At 41.2% G+C, this 18,903-nt stretch overlaps 1 protein-coding gene across 2 annotated transcripts in view; it reads left to right on the forward strand.

Moving 5' to 3' along the window:
- The window catches only part of CTNNA3 (catenin alpha 3), a 550,231-nt gene that overhangs the window by 348,682 nt on the left and 182,646 nt on the right, over positions 1 to 18,903 (forward strand). For both annotated transcript variants that reach the window (XM_035137674.2, XM_035137677.2), the window contains exon 10: positions 427 to 519. In XM_035137674.2, the coding sequence (XP_034993565.2) occupies positions 427 to 519 (93 nt within the window). The remainder of the gene's footprint in view (positions 1 to 426; positions 520 to 18,903) is intronic.

An 18,903-nucleotide genomic window follows, 5' to 3' on the forward strand; every position in this document is an offset into this window, starting at 1 on the left:
TGGCCATCCAGGGTTATGTGTGGCTATGGCAAAAAAGGAGCTATCCTAGCAGTGCTATAATTATCTTGACTACTTAGCAAAACACAGCTTTTCTCTGGGTGAGATTGCTCCCTCCATCAGTGTTGCAATAAATGACAATGACTACTGTATTTCTTTATGAGATATACAAATCTGGCAATATAACAATAATGACAGACATTTTAAATTTCCTGTTGACCACATGCACAGAATGTATACTTGTCATTGGCATCTTAGCATATCACCCTTCTAAATACATAGAGGACACTATCTGAAATTAAAGGGCAGTCAAATCATATGCAAGTATGGGATGCTTATTTGTGAAAATAATGTTCTAGAAAGAAATGTTTTATGGACTATGTATTTGTGTTGGGGATAAATGCAAACATGTCAATGTTTTTTCTCCAGGTGGCTAATCTTGCTTGCTCAGTATCAACAAACAAAGAAGGAATAAAAATTGTCCAAACAGCAGCCAGTCATATGGAGACGTTGTGCCCACAGGTATGACTTTTACATTCAATATATTTTTAAAAGAATCTGTTCAATATGTGTGCAGTAATGTAATGTCAGAATGAGTCATTGAAAAAAGTATAAGCATAAAGAGAAAAATATTAAAAGACAAATGTTTTGTTATTTGTATTTACAAACAACATACCATACAGATTCAAAAATGCAGAGTGTGGCTTGTCTTGCAGTAGCATGTTGTCCTTCGGGGCTATCGGTGCATTGTCATTCCATTAGAAAACGGTAGGGAGGATACCTGCCTTTGTTTGCTCCACCACATTCGGCTGTTAATTGGGAGTTCTTAGGGCAAGTTGATATCCTCCTCAGTTCCAGCCCTAGGCATTTTGCTGCTTGAAGCAGAGAAGCCTGGCATCTACACCAGCGAGGTTAGTGAGCCATTTGCAAGGGGTCTTCAGGGCTGATGCTTTTCCTGGCCCCACCCAGCATCCACTGCCATTTTGTAGCCCTGGTGGTGGGATTCCTGCTGTCACCGGCCTCCCCATCATGCTTGCCAGATGGTGGCACCATGTGAAAGAGGGGAGGTTGTATGGGCTGTCTGTCGTGCTGTCAGGTAAGAGCACTTGTTTATGAGCACTGTGGGGAGTGGAGAGAGGAACCAGAACTTTCAAAGGCCTTGCTGCACCATTCAGACACCTTTCTCTATCACCTCCCTCCCCTGTGGTGCCACCTGAAGCAGATAATAAAATCATAGAATTGTAGAACTAGAAGGAACCCAAGACTCATCTAGTTTAATACCTGCAGTGTATTGCCCACAGTCACCCCTAGGGGGACTTGAAGTTATTTCACTGTGTTTCGTGGCACGGCTAGCCCTGATCGCAATATCGATAGTCGTTAGGAAACACTTTTGGGGGGGGGGGGAGAAACCAACATAATTTTAAAAAAACCTTTCATTTTTACCAGGCATGTATTTATTAGATATAATAAGAGAGCACATGGGTCCTGACATGTTTTCAATACAGAGACAGTTCTTTTGTATCTGCAGTGTGTGGTACAGGGCATACTCTGGCACAGCAAATTCAGGTTTGACTCATATGTGTATGAAAGGTTGACAGTCTGTTGCAATCCAGACCTAACAGCAGTGTGACAGATGTTTGTTTGAGGACTGGAATGAGAGAATAGTGAGTGCTCGAGAAACAATTGATACCATAGGTCACTGTGATGAGTTTCTCTCTTTTTCAGAGTTACAGAGCCAATAAAAGTTGCCAGCTTAAGCAGTATGGTAATATACACCACTAAAGCACTTATTGGCCTCTGTTTTTGGCTCCTCATTACTCTCCACCTATGATTCCTCTAGAGTAGGGATGTAGTAGTGTAGTGTTTGTCATTGTAACTGACTTATACAGCTTTGTATATTAAAAGATATAAGGTACATGCAGTGCTTTTTTCTAAAAAAAAATGTTGACTCAAGGAAAAAAAGTGTCTTGTCTCAAGAAAATCACCACTGGTCCGTAAAGGACTGCTGCTGCTGCTGCTGCTGCTGCCGCTGCTGCCCAGGACCAACCTGCTGGGAGCCTGAAGGGCCCTGCCCTGCCTCTCTCGATCTGGCTTGGGGCTAGGCCTGACAGGCTCCATAAAGGACTGCTGCTGCTCAACAGAGAGGGCTCCTTTTTAAATTGTTTTTATTTTTTATCTATGTCATTTTAAATTGTTATTGATATTAATGTTGTATTTTTAGGTTTAGATAGATTTTATGATTTATGTGGAAATTTTTCCCATTTGGTTGTGTACCTTTTGATTTGTTTTATATATTGTTTATGACTTACGTTGGTAATTATGTTAATCTTGTTATGTTGTAAACCGCCTCGAGCATTGTTTTAACTATGGAAAAGTGGCTTACAAATAAAATGATGATGATGACCATTTTATAGTTCAAATTAGTCCTGCCCATGTCATTTCTTAAAAACCCAACATGATTGCTAATTATATCATTAATGTGACATGTAGTTAGGCCCTAAGGATGGATCCTTACTGGGTTGTCACTGTTCCCTCTGTTGCTGGCCTGGGGCCTGGGGAGGGGAATGACAGGGGCAATGGCAAATGATGGCTTGAAATAGGCAGTGATTTATTCTTAGCTGGGAAGGCTGATATACTGCTGCAACTGCTCAGCCACTGATGGCTAAGCTGGCAATGCTCCCTACCCACCCACAGTGGCTGACGCTCTTACATGCCTCTGTGGAGGGTGGGGGCTGCCTAATAATTTGAGTCATATTGAAGTATGGTGGTGAAATGCAGGCAGTCATAGGAAATGTTAGCTCTTGTCTCCAGCTTGCAGAGCTACTTTTGAATAATATAGGCATATTGGTAGAGCCATCTGTTTTTATCCTTACATCCGCAATTGGTTTATGAAAGCACAAATATGCAGCATATTCGTGTACAGTAATATTATTCTTAATGTCATCCTGTCTTGCCGCTTGAGAGCCCTATATGCTGTAATTATTTTTAACATTACATGCTAATATTATATGACTATTAAGACACCAACCACAATACTTTAAAGAAGTATACTTTGTCTTTTCAGAATATTAATGAAACCTACTTGGCAAATGGCCTAGACGGCCCTCTATAAATAGAGCCGTATTTATTGCTACAAAGAGGAAATGAGAGAAGTCCTAAAGTGGCCAATAAATGTGTAAAATAATTTGATGCCATGCTGAAAGAGTAGTGATGCCGCTGGAACATTTTCCCTGAGATTTACCACAATCCAACTGTGGCTTTAATTAACTGCCACCCATATGCCTCCATAATCTTTATACCTCACCACCCCACTGCTTCTTCTGCTACATAATATGTAGAGTTTATAGCAGGAAAGGTGAAACTGCCTGCAATTCTGCTTGGGTATATGGTATATCTGAAGTACTATGGTCCTTCGTTCACAAAAGCTTCACTTCCTTCGCCATCTTAAAATGCTTTTCTCAGATAACTGTTCACCTTTGGGTTGGAGCTACTTAGGGCAGGAGTCAGAGTAGTGTGGCAGACATAACCTGGTTTTCTTTTCCTCTGCCTCTGAGCATTATTTCTCTGGATGTTTATGGGATTTTCTTTGTACTTCTAACCAGAAATGGTCATATATGGTCATAACGTACCAGTATATTTATTATGCTTGTGTACACTAATTGTCCTTCAATTAAAAGTTAGGAAGAACTTTTTGACAGAGCTGTTTGACAGTAGAAGGTGGTGGACTCTGCTTCCATGGAGATTTTGATGGGAATTTTGTCAGGGATTCTTTAGCTGCAATTCCTGCATTGCAGGGGGTTCGAATAGATGATCATTGGGGGCCCTCCTAAATTAATGATTCCATGTCTACCTCTATGGACAAATATCCTTAAGGAGACCCAACATCATCAGACAACATTCCTAGGTAGTTGTTTGGGTCCTAGAACCCTGGTTGGCTCAACCACCAGTGTGACACCTGCCCTGGTCTGTTCCTAAACATTTATTTATTGGGTTGAGTAAGGTAAAGGGTAAAGGGACCCCTGACCATTAGGTCCAGTCGTGACCGACTCTGGGGTTACGGCGCTCATCTCGCGTTATTGGCCGAGGGAGCTGGCATACAGCTTCCAGGTCGTGTGGCCAGCATGACAAAGCCGCTTCTGGCGAACCAGAGCAGCACACGGAAACGCCGTTTACCTTCCCGCTGTAGGTACCTATTTATCTACATGCACTTTGACATGCTTTTGAACTGCTATGGGATTCGAACCGCCAACCTTCTGATCGGCAAGCCCTAGGCTCTGTGGTTTAACCCACAGCGCCACCTGTGTCCCATTGAAAGTTTCCCATTTTCACCAGTATCTGAAGCAAACATTCATCTATGGTTTCAGATACTTTCTAAACCAGAATTAGGGGTAGTGTTAACTGCAGCTTAATCCAGCGCTGCATTTCTTTCAGTGCATGGTGGGGATTTGCTCCTGAGAGGAGAAGGGGTGTGAGACAGGAGCACACTTTCCGGAGTTCTGGCTCCTCATCTCTGAGCTGCAGTGAAGAGGCAGCCAGCAGCCTGCCCGCAACACTGCAGTACCTTGCTTTATAGAGCTGCTGCTGTGAGGATAAAAATGAAATAATGCCACGTATGCTGCACTAAGCTCCTTGGAGAGAGAGCGAACGACAACTGGATACACAAATGGCAAATACCTCAGTAGAGTCTGATTATATTATTGTGTTTGTGTTTAAGTGATACAAGTTCAAATGTAATGACTGAAACAGTTATTACAGATCCACAGTCATGTATTGTTCTTTGCATCCTGCGATTTCCTGTGCCCTTTTGCTGTGTTCCCCGAGTATGTCCTGGGTTTTGTCTAACGCCTTCCCCACAATTGCAGGCCTAAGTTTTCTATTTGAACAACTCATTATGCAATGTCTGGATATCCCACTTAAGCATTAAATAATAATAGTATCTGCAACTGCAGTCTTAGGGCTCATTCACACTTCTCTATGTCCCACAATTTCTTCCATTTGTCTCATGATTTCTAAGCATGGGTCGAAGAGGTTTTCCTTTTGTCCCACTACTTTCCCCAGGAAACCAAACTGTTTGTTGCTGAATTGGAACAAACACCAATCCACAGACAACCCTGGGTTTCCCTGGTGAAAGCAGTGGGATGAAATAACAACCTCTTGGACAACCCTTTATACCAAATTACCTCTCAGTTTGCCCCTTTGAACTCAACAAGTCTTACATGTGAATAAACATATAGAAGCTTGTGCTGTAAACCTTCATTTATAGATGCACAATATTTCGTTTCCATCCAAAAGCCATCAATGGTTTTTTGGGGTGTTGTTGGTTTTGCAGTTTCTTCCTATGCTTTGTTCCTAGCCCTTATTGAACTTTGCATTGTTGAGCCTCCTCTAGTTTGTACACATATTGATTCATGTCTCCAGCAAGCATAATTATGTAAGCTGGCAAAAATGCAAAAATCTTCTGTACAAAAGCTATCACTTAGGAGCAATGTGATCCTGCAAAATTATTCATCCAATATGTTGGTTTCTAGGTAATCTGTTTGTGTTATTATGGATTTTTGGAGCTGAAAGCACCTCAATTTCCTGTGTATTATATTTGCTTTCATTCCACTAAATGTCAGGTATCCATTTGGTTTTCGTCTCTAGATCTTGATGTCATGATTAAAGAGTCATGCATGCTGTTCATCAAAGTAATTGAAATGATCACAATTTTATTCCATTTTGAATCTCCTGATGTGTGCAGAGTGCTGCTAGACAGAGTTTCTGTCCAAAACTATTTTCTACACATACTGAGTACTGAACAAGGGCAGAAATAATAGGGTAAAGTGGAGAGTCAGTGAACTACTAACCATCTGCCTTAAAATTGGCAAAACAGATGTTAGTGTCTCAAACAATGTCAACATTTTCTTAAGTGCCATTTCCAGCATTTCAATAAGGATATTAATTAAAGGTACATACCATAGTCTTGAGATTAGTGCTATTAAAGCGGAAATGACATTTTGAAAAAGCAGGAAAAATGTTTTACTGCTATTTTTATGGCTGTTGCTACCATCCTACAGACACTGATTGGAAGTCAGTTCAGCTGAAATCAGTGCAGCTTTCTGCCAGTATAGCATATTTAGGACCGGGATATACTCTTCTAGTTTTATAATTGTTTTTGTTGTTTTCTTTTCCAATTTTCTATGGATCTATTTTATATACACAGCTTAGAAATGTAAATAATTTAGTAATATAAACATGTCTTAGATATAGAAAAGTAAATAATTTTTGCGAAGACCATTTTGAGTATTAATGAAGGGAGTATTGCTGCTGTTTTAATTAGGGAGATTTTTTTTTTTAATATACCTGTTGCTTACATCTCTTAACCGTTTTCTTAATTTCCTTTCTAACACTGTTAAAGTAACACAAGGTGGGACATGCTTAGAATCACGGTGCCTTAGGTTGGGGCCAGCGATAATGTGTGGTGGGTGAAAGAGGGTGGCAGAAATAATAATAATAACAATATTAATAATAATAGTTTATTATTTATACCCCGCCCATCTGGCTAGGTTTCCCAGCCACTCTGGGCGGCTTCCAACAGAAAAATACAATATAATAATCTATTAAATATTAAATGCCTCCTTAAACAGGGCTGCTTTCAGATGTCTTCTAAAAATCTGGTAGCTGTTTTTCTTTTTGACATCTGATGGGAGGGTGTTCCACAGGGTGGTCGCCACTACCGAGAAGGCCGTCTGCCTGGTTCCCTACAATTTGGCTTCTTGCAACGAGGGAACCGCCAGAAGGCCCTCGGTGCTGGACCTCAGTGTCCGGGCAGAACGATGGGGGTGGAGACGCTCCTTTAGGTATACTGGACCGAGAAAGAGGAATAAGAATCTTCATGAGGGTGCCCTTTTCTTGCAGAGGACAGATTGCTGTGATTCCTGCATTGCAGAGAGTTGCCCTAGGGGACTCTTGGGGCACCTTCCAACTCTACAATTCTATGACTCTTTGGGCTGTCAGAAGACAGTCTTCTATTGGGAGGCATTCTGTATTTAAAAGACTGTCTGTCCATGTCAAGTTTAGCCAACAATAACCTTACGTGCAGGACTGCTGATGGCAGTTGTGCGTACACAGTATTGAGAAGCATGGCGTAGAATGCAGGAGAGATTAGAAGTACTGAGAACACCTTCTGCATCCTCAGTTGGTCAACCCTCTTCTTTGAGAATTCCACACCTGTCCAACTACCTGTTCCTGGGTTCTCTCTTACAAGAACCAAAAATCCTTTAAGGAAGGAATTAAGATACTGGCGACCCAGATGCTCAGAATCTCCCATTCCATGCCTCTTTTGCATCTTAATTGCTTTCTTGATTGAGGTATACAACCTCAGGAACAGGTAAAGAAATGGTGGCCCTCCCAGTGAGAATAGTCTGCACGTATTCACCTGGCAATACATTTGCACCCATGCTGTCAAAATGCAATAGTTTATTCCAGTCACAACTCCAATACTCAAGTACTTTAGGTGATCAACTCAACACAGGAAGCTAGCCTGGCTTATATTTTAACACTTGCTGGATCCAGGGGTTAGAAGCATCTCACATACATACTACTTCCTCCTCCACCCCCCAGGCACAACACCTTGTTGCAGGTTGGAGGGCGGTGCTTATATCAGCCCTGCAATGTAGTATATTTTTATATTTCAGGTGCGAGGTGAGGCTAATTTAATTGCCCTCAGACTGCCTCCCTGAGCAAACAAAGCACTCAATTCCATACAGAAGCCTCATGCTCTGTTGACTTGCATGCAGACTGGCTTTAAATATTCAAAAACTAAAAATACATTTTCCATGTGATGCAAGATCTAAGGAGTCTTAGAGCGTAATGTTTATTTCCCAGCCCCCTCAGCCAGAGACACGGGAAGCACAAATATACCAGAGATACATTGCATCATTTTGTTGCAGAGTCCTCCTTGCCATTTATAATACTGTACAGTATTAGGTTTGAAAACTCTGGTGAAATCATTGTTTATTCAAGCAATACTACTTTTCTTTATATGTCCAGAAGCTTATATCATTTGTAGGAAATTCTGTTAATGAAAGATGTACGTAAAGCTTGACACCCCTTTAAAGTCCACAGCAAATTCACAAAAGTGTGATGTGATCATTTTCTGTCTCTCTCATATCCCTTTGTATCAGAATATTTGAATTCTTTTTTTGTGCCGGAAAGTCTTTTCTTTAATTTCCCCATTTTGCATGATCCCTTTACAAAATCAGTGTATTTTAATGTATTATGTTGTTGTTGTTTTGGAAGAGACAAGAAACAGAATGCTAGAAGTGTCAGGGGTAATGCAGAATAGCATTACTATTAGAGAGTTACCACCTTTGATCAGAAACTACCAATTTTAAGAAAGAAGGTTGCCTTACAATGGAATAGGACACAATAGCAAGCAGCCCAAAGCTCCATTCAGTTTGTTGTGTGAGGATTGTTTTCAATGAAAGCAAAATGGAATGAACTAGGGGCTACAAAAAAGAAGTCTTTAGTAAACAGGAATGAAGGAAAATATTAAGATTGAAATTACATGTTCTAAAAGGTGTATTGTGACTTGGGAGTGTATTCTACTGCAGGAATGGCCTTTTATATTATTGGAACTCCCTTTATTCTTCAGACCAGCGTTTCTCAACCGCTGTTCCGTGGCACACTAGTGTGCCGCGAGACGCTGGCTGGTGTGCCGCGACGTGCCACGACGAGAAGGGCGATTTGCATTGTCACGTGCCTGGCGGCCGCCAATAAACACCACTGACCCGCCGGAAAGGAAGCCGGCCGGGTCATGACGTGGGGCGAGCGCAGCTCTCAACAGCCACCACCACGGGAGGGTGGTTTTAGACAAACTTAAAGAAGCTGGCTGGATGAGCTCAACCTGAAAGTTGCTGAGCAAAGGATTGTGCTGGCAGAGAAATCAGCGGCTTGTGAAGCCTTATTACAGGAGATTGCAACCAACACAGCAATTGGCAAGTGTTTCTTACAGTCATAATTATATAGTCAATATAGGGCGGCACAGAGTTAAATTTTTTAACTTTTTTAATGGTGGTGTGCCTCGTGATTTTTTTCATGGAACAAGTGTGCCTTGGCCCAAAAAAGGTTGAGAAACACTGCTTCAGACAATGTCCTGGGGAATAGCCTGGAAATGCATCTTGCTGCATAACTGAGATCGTCATGAGCTCCATAATAAAGCTGGTGCAATCTAGAAGTACAGGCTTTAGAATTAATCATTAACTCCACTCATACCATATATTCTGATTGTGCTATGAGGGGGCAGCACAGTTGGCAATGGAAGTCCCACCCACCTTACATCTTGGCAGTGCCTGAAAGTAACCTTGCTGTGGAATCTATCTGTCGCCATATTTCGGGCCAGGGAGGAATCTGCCTGCACAAAAATTGGGCTTGCCTGGATGTTTTGGCTACCTCATAGCAACTGTCACAATTTTTGGCAGAAAATGTATTGGCCTGGATCCTTAATCTAAACTGGAACAAAGGTTTAGGGAACCCAGGTAAAGGGGTCCATGGAGAAAGTTTATCCTAAGGCCCACACAGAGGGGCAACATGCCATAAAACTCCCCAAGTAGAGACTTGGTGGGTTTGCCCCATTTGATCTGTGTCATGGGGGAACCCAGAATTGACCCTAATGGACCAATCAGCCAACAATTGGGCTTAGCTGATGCCAGATACATACCTAATGCCTATGCCAAAGGCATCTGTCATCAATAAAAGTTGTGGCCATTTCAATCCCAAGCTGTTGCCCTGTCCTTATAGGTACCCTCATGCTCCTGGTGAACCCAGGTTCACTACACCTGAGCCTGCAATCCTATATTTTTGTTTTAGTTATTGAATATTTTCATCCATCTCAATATTTTAGCTACAATACCCACAAGAGGGACATGGGTGGTGATGTCGTCTAAACTACCAAGCCTCTTGGGCTTGCCGATCAGAAGGTCGGCAGTTTGAATCCGTTTACGGGGTGAGCTTCCCCCATACTAGCATGAGTAGATAAATAGGTATCACAGTGGCAGGAAGGTAAACAGTGTTTCTCTGTACTTTGGCACTCATCACAGTGTTCTGTTACACCAGAAACAGTTTAGTCATGCTGGCCACATGGCCTGGAAAAGCTGTCTGCAGACAAATGCTGGCTCCCTTGGCCTGAAAGCAGATATGAGCACTGCACCCCATGGTTTCAGTTCACTGGACTTAACTGTCCAGGGGTCCTTTAGCTTACCTTAAGCTTACAATACCTACATTGTTAAATCTTATTATTATTCATTAAATTTCTTTCCTGCTCTTCCTCCCAAAGGCACCGAGGGTGGCAAACAACAAAGCAGCTGAACAATACCAAAAACACAATTAAAGCCATTTTTTAAAATCTGAAAACCTTTTAAAATGTAGGGATTTGGTGCATCTCCCAGAGAAAGTGTGACTCATATTTTGTACCTTTTCTGTATTTTACCACTGAGAATCAGCTCCTGTGTGCCTTTTCTTTCCTTTTTTCTGTAAGTTATAATTTAATTCATTGGAATGCAGAATCTACTGTTCTATAGCTGAGAACCATGTTGTACCCAATTGATTTTAACAACAGCAGTTTTTAAAATTAACAGTCATTATGCGAGCTATTTCCTTTCCTTGCTATTTTATTGGCTCTTTAGCTGGCTAATTCAATTACCTGGCATCCCTGTGTCTATTCAGATGTTGTCTGGTAAAAATGCATGCATGTGCATGCCTCAGCCACATTAGTTTTTCTCTTGCTAGGAAGTGGGGAAGTAATATCCTTTGAAAGCATGGCCGTGCTGCTGTGGTCCTTTGATTTCAGAGTGACCTCAAATGCCTTTTTGGAAGAGGAAAACATATAGTGCCTGCAAGGCAATATTGATGTGTGTCTCAAGGACAGCCCTCACCCATGCAGAAATTCATGGCCCAGGGGTATATTTTCTCAAAGGTGTAGAGTTTGGAAATGTACTACGTCCATTCAGGTTTTGTGTAGAGGTTTATTCACCTAGAAACCATAAAGACATGCAGAAATAATTTGCAATGAAACAGTCTCTCATTAATATTTATGAAATTTTGTTCTACAGTCATTCTAAATAATTCTTTAATAGTACATAGCCAGAACACTGGACTCTTCCGAATCTTCTTTTATGGAATCATCTTTTCTGAAATACCAGTCACCTTATTTTATTCCTTCTATTCTCATGTTTAGATTAGTTTTGCATAGATTTGCATAGATTGAGTACATAGGCGAACGTTTCTGGGGGTTCTATTTTGTTTCTTTTGCGATATATTTGTGACATTCGTGAATTTTTGTTGAATATATTGTACTTGCATTCCATTTTGATGTGTCTTGATATATCTTGTATATGATTTTGTGGATTTACTTGTCTTACGTATGTATATTGTTTAGAGAATTATGATTAGTAGTATTGTTTGATTTTGAATGTGGAATTCATAATGCATTTATTACATTTCTCCCTTTTTTGTTGGGTTTTGTAAACCACTTGAGATTTTTGTGAAAATATAGCAGGATTTCATAGGGTTCTAGGCAAAAAAGGGGACATTGCTGTATACCACCTAAACCTCCTGGAAATCATAATGGTCCTCTGTGATTTTACAATATATATGCTCTCCTGGAAGTAGTGCCAACCCACCCATGAGCAAGGTGAGACGATTGCCTCAAGTTGCAGAATCCACTGGCACAGCAGTTCTGGCTTCCAAGGAATGCATCGCCAACTGCTGCTGTGGTGGCAGAAACAGCTGTGGTGTGCTCCTTGGGAGGCCAGCTCTGCCCCCATGCCACCTCTACAGTAGCCTCTTGGTGCATGGGAGGGGCTGGTGGTCTCCTCCCATCCTTGTCCCCAATGTAGGTCTTTCTTCTGCCATTGTTCCCAGAGTAGGATCTTCACTCATCCCTTCAACCCTGGGTGCGGGGAGGGGGGGGACACACATAGCATTTTGTGGTTTGTCTTAGGTGCCAAAATAGCTTGGGCCAGCACTGCCTGGTATCTTCTCAACACAGAACTTCGTTTGTGAGCTGGGATAAAATGCTGAGTAATGCTGATTATTTGCAAGCATGCACACACTCAAATATTCATGAAAGTGGAGGGTTGCTAGAATTCATGCGAGCAGTTTAGAATTTGAAGTTTTTTGGAATGAAACTGATTATATATATATATATATATATATATATATATATATATATATATTTGCCCTTTAATAAACTGTTAGAGGGTACAGTACATTTGCCTGTAACTAAAAGTTCTTCTTGCCTTTTTTATAGCCACAAGGGTCTCTGTCTCTTTGGCTGCTAATAACTGGAGACAGATGCTTTACCTGAAGCTAATTTCTACAGCCAGCCCATGCAGTCAATCATATCATTTATATTATGGACAAATTATGCCTTTGACACTTGCTTATTCAAAACAGTGCATATAATTAGTGTACTTCTTTGTGATTGCTTTTTTATTTCATGTATTTTTAATTTGTTTTGCAATTATATAATATTCAAACATAAACAAGAGAGGAGCTATGAAAAAGAAGAATAATTTGTGTCATTAACAGAAAGTTTTCTTTTTAACATGTGTGGTTGGAACAGTTATAGTTTAATTTGTAGATGCATTTCAGTAATAACAAATAAAAGGTTTAGTAAGAATGTAACAAATAAAATATGTGTTTGTGGAAGGGGATTATTGTTTTTTTTTGTTGTTGTTATGATGATACTATTTTGTGTTTTCAATTTTTTTTATGCTATAAACCACCCTGTGATCTTTTGAGTGGTATATAAATTTAATAGTAAATAAATACATAACTATTCTTTTTCCTGTTAATGTCTTCCAGCTTGTCATGCAATCTGCATGGGAAAATGTAAAAACAATAAATTTATTTGCCTCTGTAATAAATCACTCTGCTTCATAGTAGGAAGACCCCAGGAAACCATTCAATGGATAGCTATATGATGTGCACATGGGTATTCTACAAGTTCGTTACTTCTTGTTGGCTGTGCTTACTCACAGCACAATCTTATCCATCTTTTTTTAGAAGTAATTTCCATTTTCAGTGGGATTTACGTGTTCATAGGACCTGTTTTTTCCAGTACTCAAAGAGGCACAATATAACATCAAAAAGTAAAAATGCTAACTTAAAAATTGTATTTGGGGGTATTGAAAATTTGGTGGGGCTATATTACAGTATACCACAATTATTACTTGCTTGCTTGCTTGCTTGTTACACATAATTAAACCTACTCTTTCAGCATAGATTAATGTTCCAAGGGCAGCTAGCATGGTAAGACACAAAAAATATTATCATTCCAAATTAAAAGAACAAAGTTAAGCAGCAAAACAGATGGTGAAATCAAACTACTGTAAGCTGAAAGTGCTTCCTTTAGTAGTTCTTGAAAGCCTGGGAGAACAGAAACATTTTTGCCTTACACCTGATGATAGTAATGAGGTCTCTAGGCAGAGCTTCTTGGACAGGATATTCCAAAAGCTTTGCACCCAGTTTAAGTTTTACACCATCATTATAAAATAACTAGATTCAGGGGTTGGGATAGTCAATCTGTCAATTTTGGTTTCTCTCAGTTTCTCAATTTTCCAGTTTTAGGTTTATTTCTCACATTTCAACATCAAGAGTGTAATGCACAAAAATTAACTTGTTCCACAAGTCTGTAAACCAACTGACTTGGGAGCCAAGCCTACATTCCAAGTCTTCATCCACTGGATGGAGCCAGTCCAATGACCCTATGCAGGCAGTGTAAATCTACCCTTCAGGTGAGTGCCAATTGTACTAGCTCTCTCCTGCCCATACTATTTCCCTGATCAAAATGGCCTCCCTGATGCTGCTATTAGGCATTGTGTGTGTTTTTATACTTTGTTTCTGGTTTCTGGTAGAACTAATAGTAGCTTCAGACAGAGGATGTAGATCTTGGAAATAGTGCTTAAGAAAGTATTCATTAATGAGACTTCCGGTTTCCTGCCGACAGAAGAGGGAGCACAGGTCTGATCTCTGGACGGACCTGAGCCTCACAGAGGTTAGAGGGGAGCGCGCCAAGGCAAGCTCTGCAAGGGTGTGCGGAGTGTTGAGGGTTCCGCCAGAGTGCCAAATCTCCCACCATCCCTGGAAAAAAACGCTGCCGAAGGGCAAGCGGGAGGGGGAGCAGTTGAGAGCGCTCTCAGCTGCACCCACGGTGTAGGATGAAGCCTTGAGCTGCCTACCATCAGCAGGTGATTCTCAACTAAAAATATTCAAGCTGAAATAAAAGGATAAGACGAATTCTGCATCTTCTATAATTTTGCTTGAAGAAAGAAATATAGTCAGATTGGAGTTAATTAGACGGAAGTTGGCGATATACGAAGGGTTAAAACAGGAGTTGCACCCATCTTTCTTCCAGGATCTCCTTTGTGCGCTGCTGTGGCTCCTGCAGAAGCACTCTGTGTAAAAAGAACAGGTATGAGGAAGGAAAGATTTGCATGGGGCTGGGAGAACACCCTACAAGTTGAGTGTCAACAGAGAATGGGAGAAGAACCTTCCTGCATGAGAGCAGAAAGGAGATGCTCTCATCCTGAAGTAGGTGGGCCAAGCTTTCTTTGGGAGCAATGTCAGGGCAGGGGCATTGGGCATCCATTTCCCACGTCTGCCAGGGGAATACCAAGTCCTTCTTCCTTCACAGAACCATGCTTCAAGAGAATGGTCTCCTTTGCCAGCACACAAGCTGATGGACAAGAGCAAAACTCCGTCTTCCATGGCATTCCAGTCTTGCCTTTCTGAATTGTAAAATCCTTCCAAATTGCTGGAGAAATCCATGCTGCTCAGGGCCTTGCATGCCTTCTGGAATGTCCCGGTTGCTGTCTGAATGTGCCCTTCCCTGAAAGAGGAGAATGGCGTGACTGGCACATGTTAAAACAAAATAAAGGGATTAGAGCAACTGGTTGCTTTCGATATGCCAACGATCAAATAATATTTCGTAATAAACATTGTTAATAAGAAGCCAGCTGCCTTCCCCCCCCCTTTACCACACTTAAGAAGGAATCAGGCATCAACCTGGAAACTTTAAAAATAAGCTCTACTTACTTTATAATTATGCATCGGTTCAAAACAATAGAGGCATTAAAAACTGTACAGGAGAAATACTGTTATAGATTTGCAGGAAACCCCCCCCCCCCAAAAAAAATGCTAGAAATTGATCAGTGGTATAAATTTTGATTAATTGGGATATCTATGAAAGGAGAAGCTGCAGAACTGTGCCAGACAAGGAATCCCTGGGCTGACTTTTGCAAACCAGGCTGGCCGGTCTAGCAAAGAGCAAATCTGTTAACACACCCATGTGTGCTGGGCACATGAGTTAAGGGGAAGTGGGGATGAGCCCCAAATGTATGGTGGGTACACAGCCTATGGTTTCAAGGGTAATGTCTCTAGTAGGCTTTAGCTTGCATGGGGCAGGAGTGTAGTGAGATTTATTTGGTATTATTTGTTTGCGCCATCACTGCGTGTGACCCTTTATAAAGAGGTTCCTTAAACTCTTAAATTTGACTCAAGGAGGCAACACCGAAAGGCTGAGGGTCCAGGGTGGTCCCTGAGTCCTGCTGAAAAACATAAGCCAGGATCTGTCAGTTTAGACTTCTGGGTTCCCTGGCATTTCCCATATGTAACCTCTGTGACAACACAGGGCCTCCACCACCACTGGCTATTCCCGGTCTCAGCTCACATGTAGCACTACAGTTCCCAGATGGACATAGAGTACAACTGCAAGCATTAAAAATTAAGGAGCCACCAGCGATTGTATGGACTGTGATGACCCTCAGGTACTGGGGCAAAGGGAAGGAAGGGGTTCTTCTGAAACAGGATTGGGGAGTTGTAGGAACACTGTCCCCAGTGGCTGTTGCCAAAGCCACCCTTATAAGAAGAGCAAACAAACACCCAGGTGGCCATGGTGCAAGTGGGTGTTCTGCACCTTCCAAACCAAGGCTTAGTCCCAGAACAATTTCCGTTTATTGGTTTGTTTGAAATAATTTTCATTAAAGATTTTATTGGTTTACGGGGGGGATTCACTGACCTCTCCCCCCCCCCAGTTCTTCCTTGACTGAATTAAGACTAAATGATAGATGATATTTATCATACAGTTTGCCCTTGATTGAATTGCTCTTTCATAATTGCTAGCACAGGGGAAAGAGAGACAAAAACTTGCAATCAAGAGTAAACTATGTAATAAAAGTCACATATAGTTTGGCCATTAGTTGCTCCCTTCTGCTCCTTTGATGTAAAGGGAAAAGAGGTTGGGAGATCTGATCATGTATCTCCCACCTTATAGCACATTTGACCATTGCCTGTTAATTTATGTGGCTTGGAATGGAGTGTCAAAAGCCATCATGTCTCTCAAGACAAGACAGAATATTGCAGTGTATGCTAAAAGGAAGTGTAAAGGTAATTGCACTCAAAATTGCACTATTTCCTACCCTCCCCCAGTTTATAAGTTCAAATTTCCTTTCTTGTTCATCAGAGACCATAGGAGATGAAGCCTTCTGTGGATTCATTTCATTATTTTTAAAGTTCATATATCTAGATCATTAAAAGTTCTACTAGTACTGATACCAAACCCTTTTTCTAAAAATAAGAAAAGAAGGGAATATTTGTGTTCCATTTATTAGTAATCACAATCATATTAAAATTGGAAATCTCTTTATATTTGGTGGCATTTTGAGCTTAGATTCAATCATAGCAATAGGTTAATGCAAATCTTGTTATTTTGCTCTTATTAACAAGCCTATTTTCAACATGTAATTTGAGTTTGGTGTAAGTGCATCCAGTAAATCTATATTTAATTAAAGCAAAATAATACTGACCAGATCCTTACTTTATTTGAGGAAAGTTCAAGAATAACGAAACTTGTTTCCGTTGAAATTAATAGGACCATATATTCAGTAGTTCTCATCGTGTACTCCTTGTCCTCATTTACTCACGACTGTTTTCTTTCTATGCAGGCAGAAGAAACATAAATGACTTGAGCTACATAATGTCAGTCTGCAGTCAGGATTCCTCTAGGCAGCATGATGAAAATATCAGATTGCAAAGTCCCAAATTTCGCAATTGGTTCAAGGTGTAGCTTAGTGTAAGAATGGAAAGGAATTGTGTCTTGTTTCCTGACAAGCCTGTTGATTAGTGGCAAAACTGTTCCTGGACAGTATGAATGATACCTGTTCACCACAGGAATGGACGCCATTAGCAGAATGGATTCACCATCCCCTCTGTGTGTCCCTGAAATCTAGGGGTGGGGGATCCTCCAGGGCCTATTTGCAGGCAGCACATGAGGTTTCTTGGGTAAGAGAGGAACAGGAAATCCTGTCACGTGAGCAGAGATCTTCCTCTGGAGCTCTGTTGGATGTCTCTCTATGACATCCAAGGCAGAGTGTATGATTAAATGGTGCCCCATATCAGGGAGAGGTCTAGGTTAAAAACCCTTATCTCTGACATCTGATTTTCTATGTGCAGGATATCCCCTCCCCCCCAAGGTAGAAGCATCAAATTATACAATCTCTATCCTGATATCATCTACAATAGAGCTGTATGGAAATGGCATCTCAAAATGTTGCACCCTATTTGTGGGCAGTGGGAGGATAAATCCTTCAATAGCTTCTCAGGAGTGGGGCTCACTATTAGCAGTGGTGGGAGCACAAATTCCCTTTCTCTTCGGGGTGTTTGTGTTGGTGCTGCTGTAAGCAGTGCTTATTTCTAGAAAAATAGGTGCCAGTACTCGCCATGAAGTTGTTACAGTAAGTGTCACACTTTTTAACAACAACAAAAAGAGGTGTTGCTGTGGCAGTACTGCGTACCATTGAGTACCCCTTGGGGAAGCACTGACTATAAGTGTAACAGCAGCAACTGTGTTGGCAACTTGGCCACTATTTTGCATCCTTCATAGTACCCTGGACCTTATGTCATTCTGGTGTCAGGAAAGAGGGTGCCTGCTACAACATAAAACTGGAGAAAATTCTGATAAAATTATGCAGAGGGGTCTTCTTTTCCCCGGAAGTAGGGTGAGAAAAAGACATTTTGGCTCAGCTGTACTCCAGGAACAATTTTATCACCTCATCTAGGTCAGTGCATGTGTTCCATAAGCTTACATGCGGCTCTCTTATAGTAAAGGATCATCTGTGGCCAACCTCAGTAATTCTTGCATAGCTGGTAGGATTTAAACAAGGGAACAGAGTTCCCGTTCCGCGGCGCTCTTCGTAAGTCGAAACCTTCGGATGTCGAAGCTTCCATTTTGAGTATGTGTGAAGCGTGATTTTGCGCTTTGCGCAGAACGCGCGCGCCACTTCTGCGCGGGCGCAGAACATACGCACGGTGAAAATACTTCCAGGTTTGCCGACTTCAGAAGTCGAAACCTTCAGAAGTCGAGGCATTCGGAAGTCGAGGTACCACCGTATGTGGAAGCCACAATTTGATTAAATCTGGCACAGGATTGTAAAATGTTTCCCATTTAAGTCAAAAGTTTGTACTGCTTGAGCAGGTGAGAGGCCCACAACTATAACAAATTATAGCAATAAAACAACATAAGGACAGGAGGTCCAAGATGATAAATTGCTGTTGTTGTGCTAATGCTCTATGATTATTATTTTTTAACAGTACCGTAATACAAGGAATCAGCTGAGGCATTGGTAATGGTTAGCTTCCCAACACCCATTAAGAGATTTCAGATGGGCAAATTTAGCATGTAAATTAAAGCACAAGATGGGTTGGCATTGCCACATTTGAGCAAGAATGCTTATTACTCCTCCTTGGATTCTTACATTTGCCAACTGCTGATGAAGACAACAGATTTTGCAGTTGAAACGCTGTGGAGAGGGGGAGGATTTGCTGTATCTGCATCTTGCACATTACTGCAGCAGAAGCTTTGATATG

The sequence above is a fragment of the Zootoca vivipara genome, chromosome 5 (assembly GCF_963506605.1).
Source record: "Zootoca vivipara chromosome 5, rZooViv1.1, whole genome shotgun sequence".
NCBI classification, from domain to species: domain Eukaryota; kingdom Metazoa; phylum Chordata; class Lepidosauria; order Squamata; family Lacertidae; genus Zootoca; species Zootoca vivipara.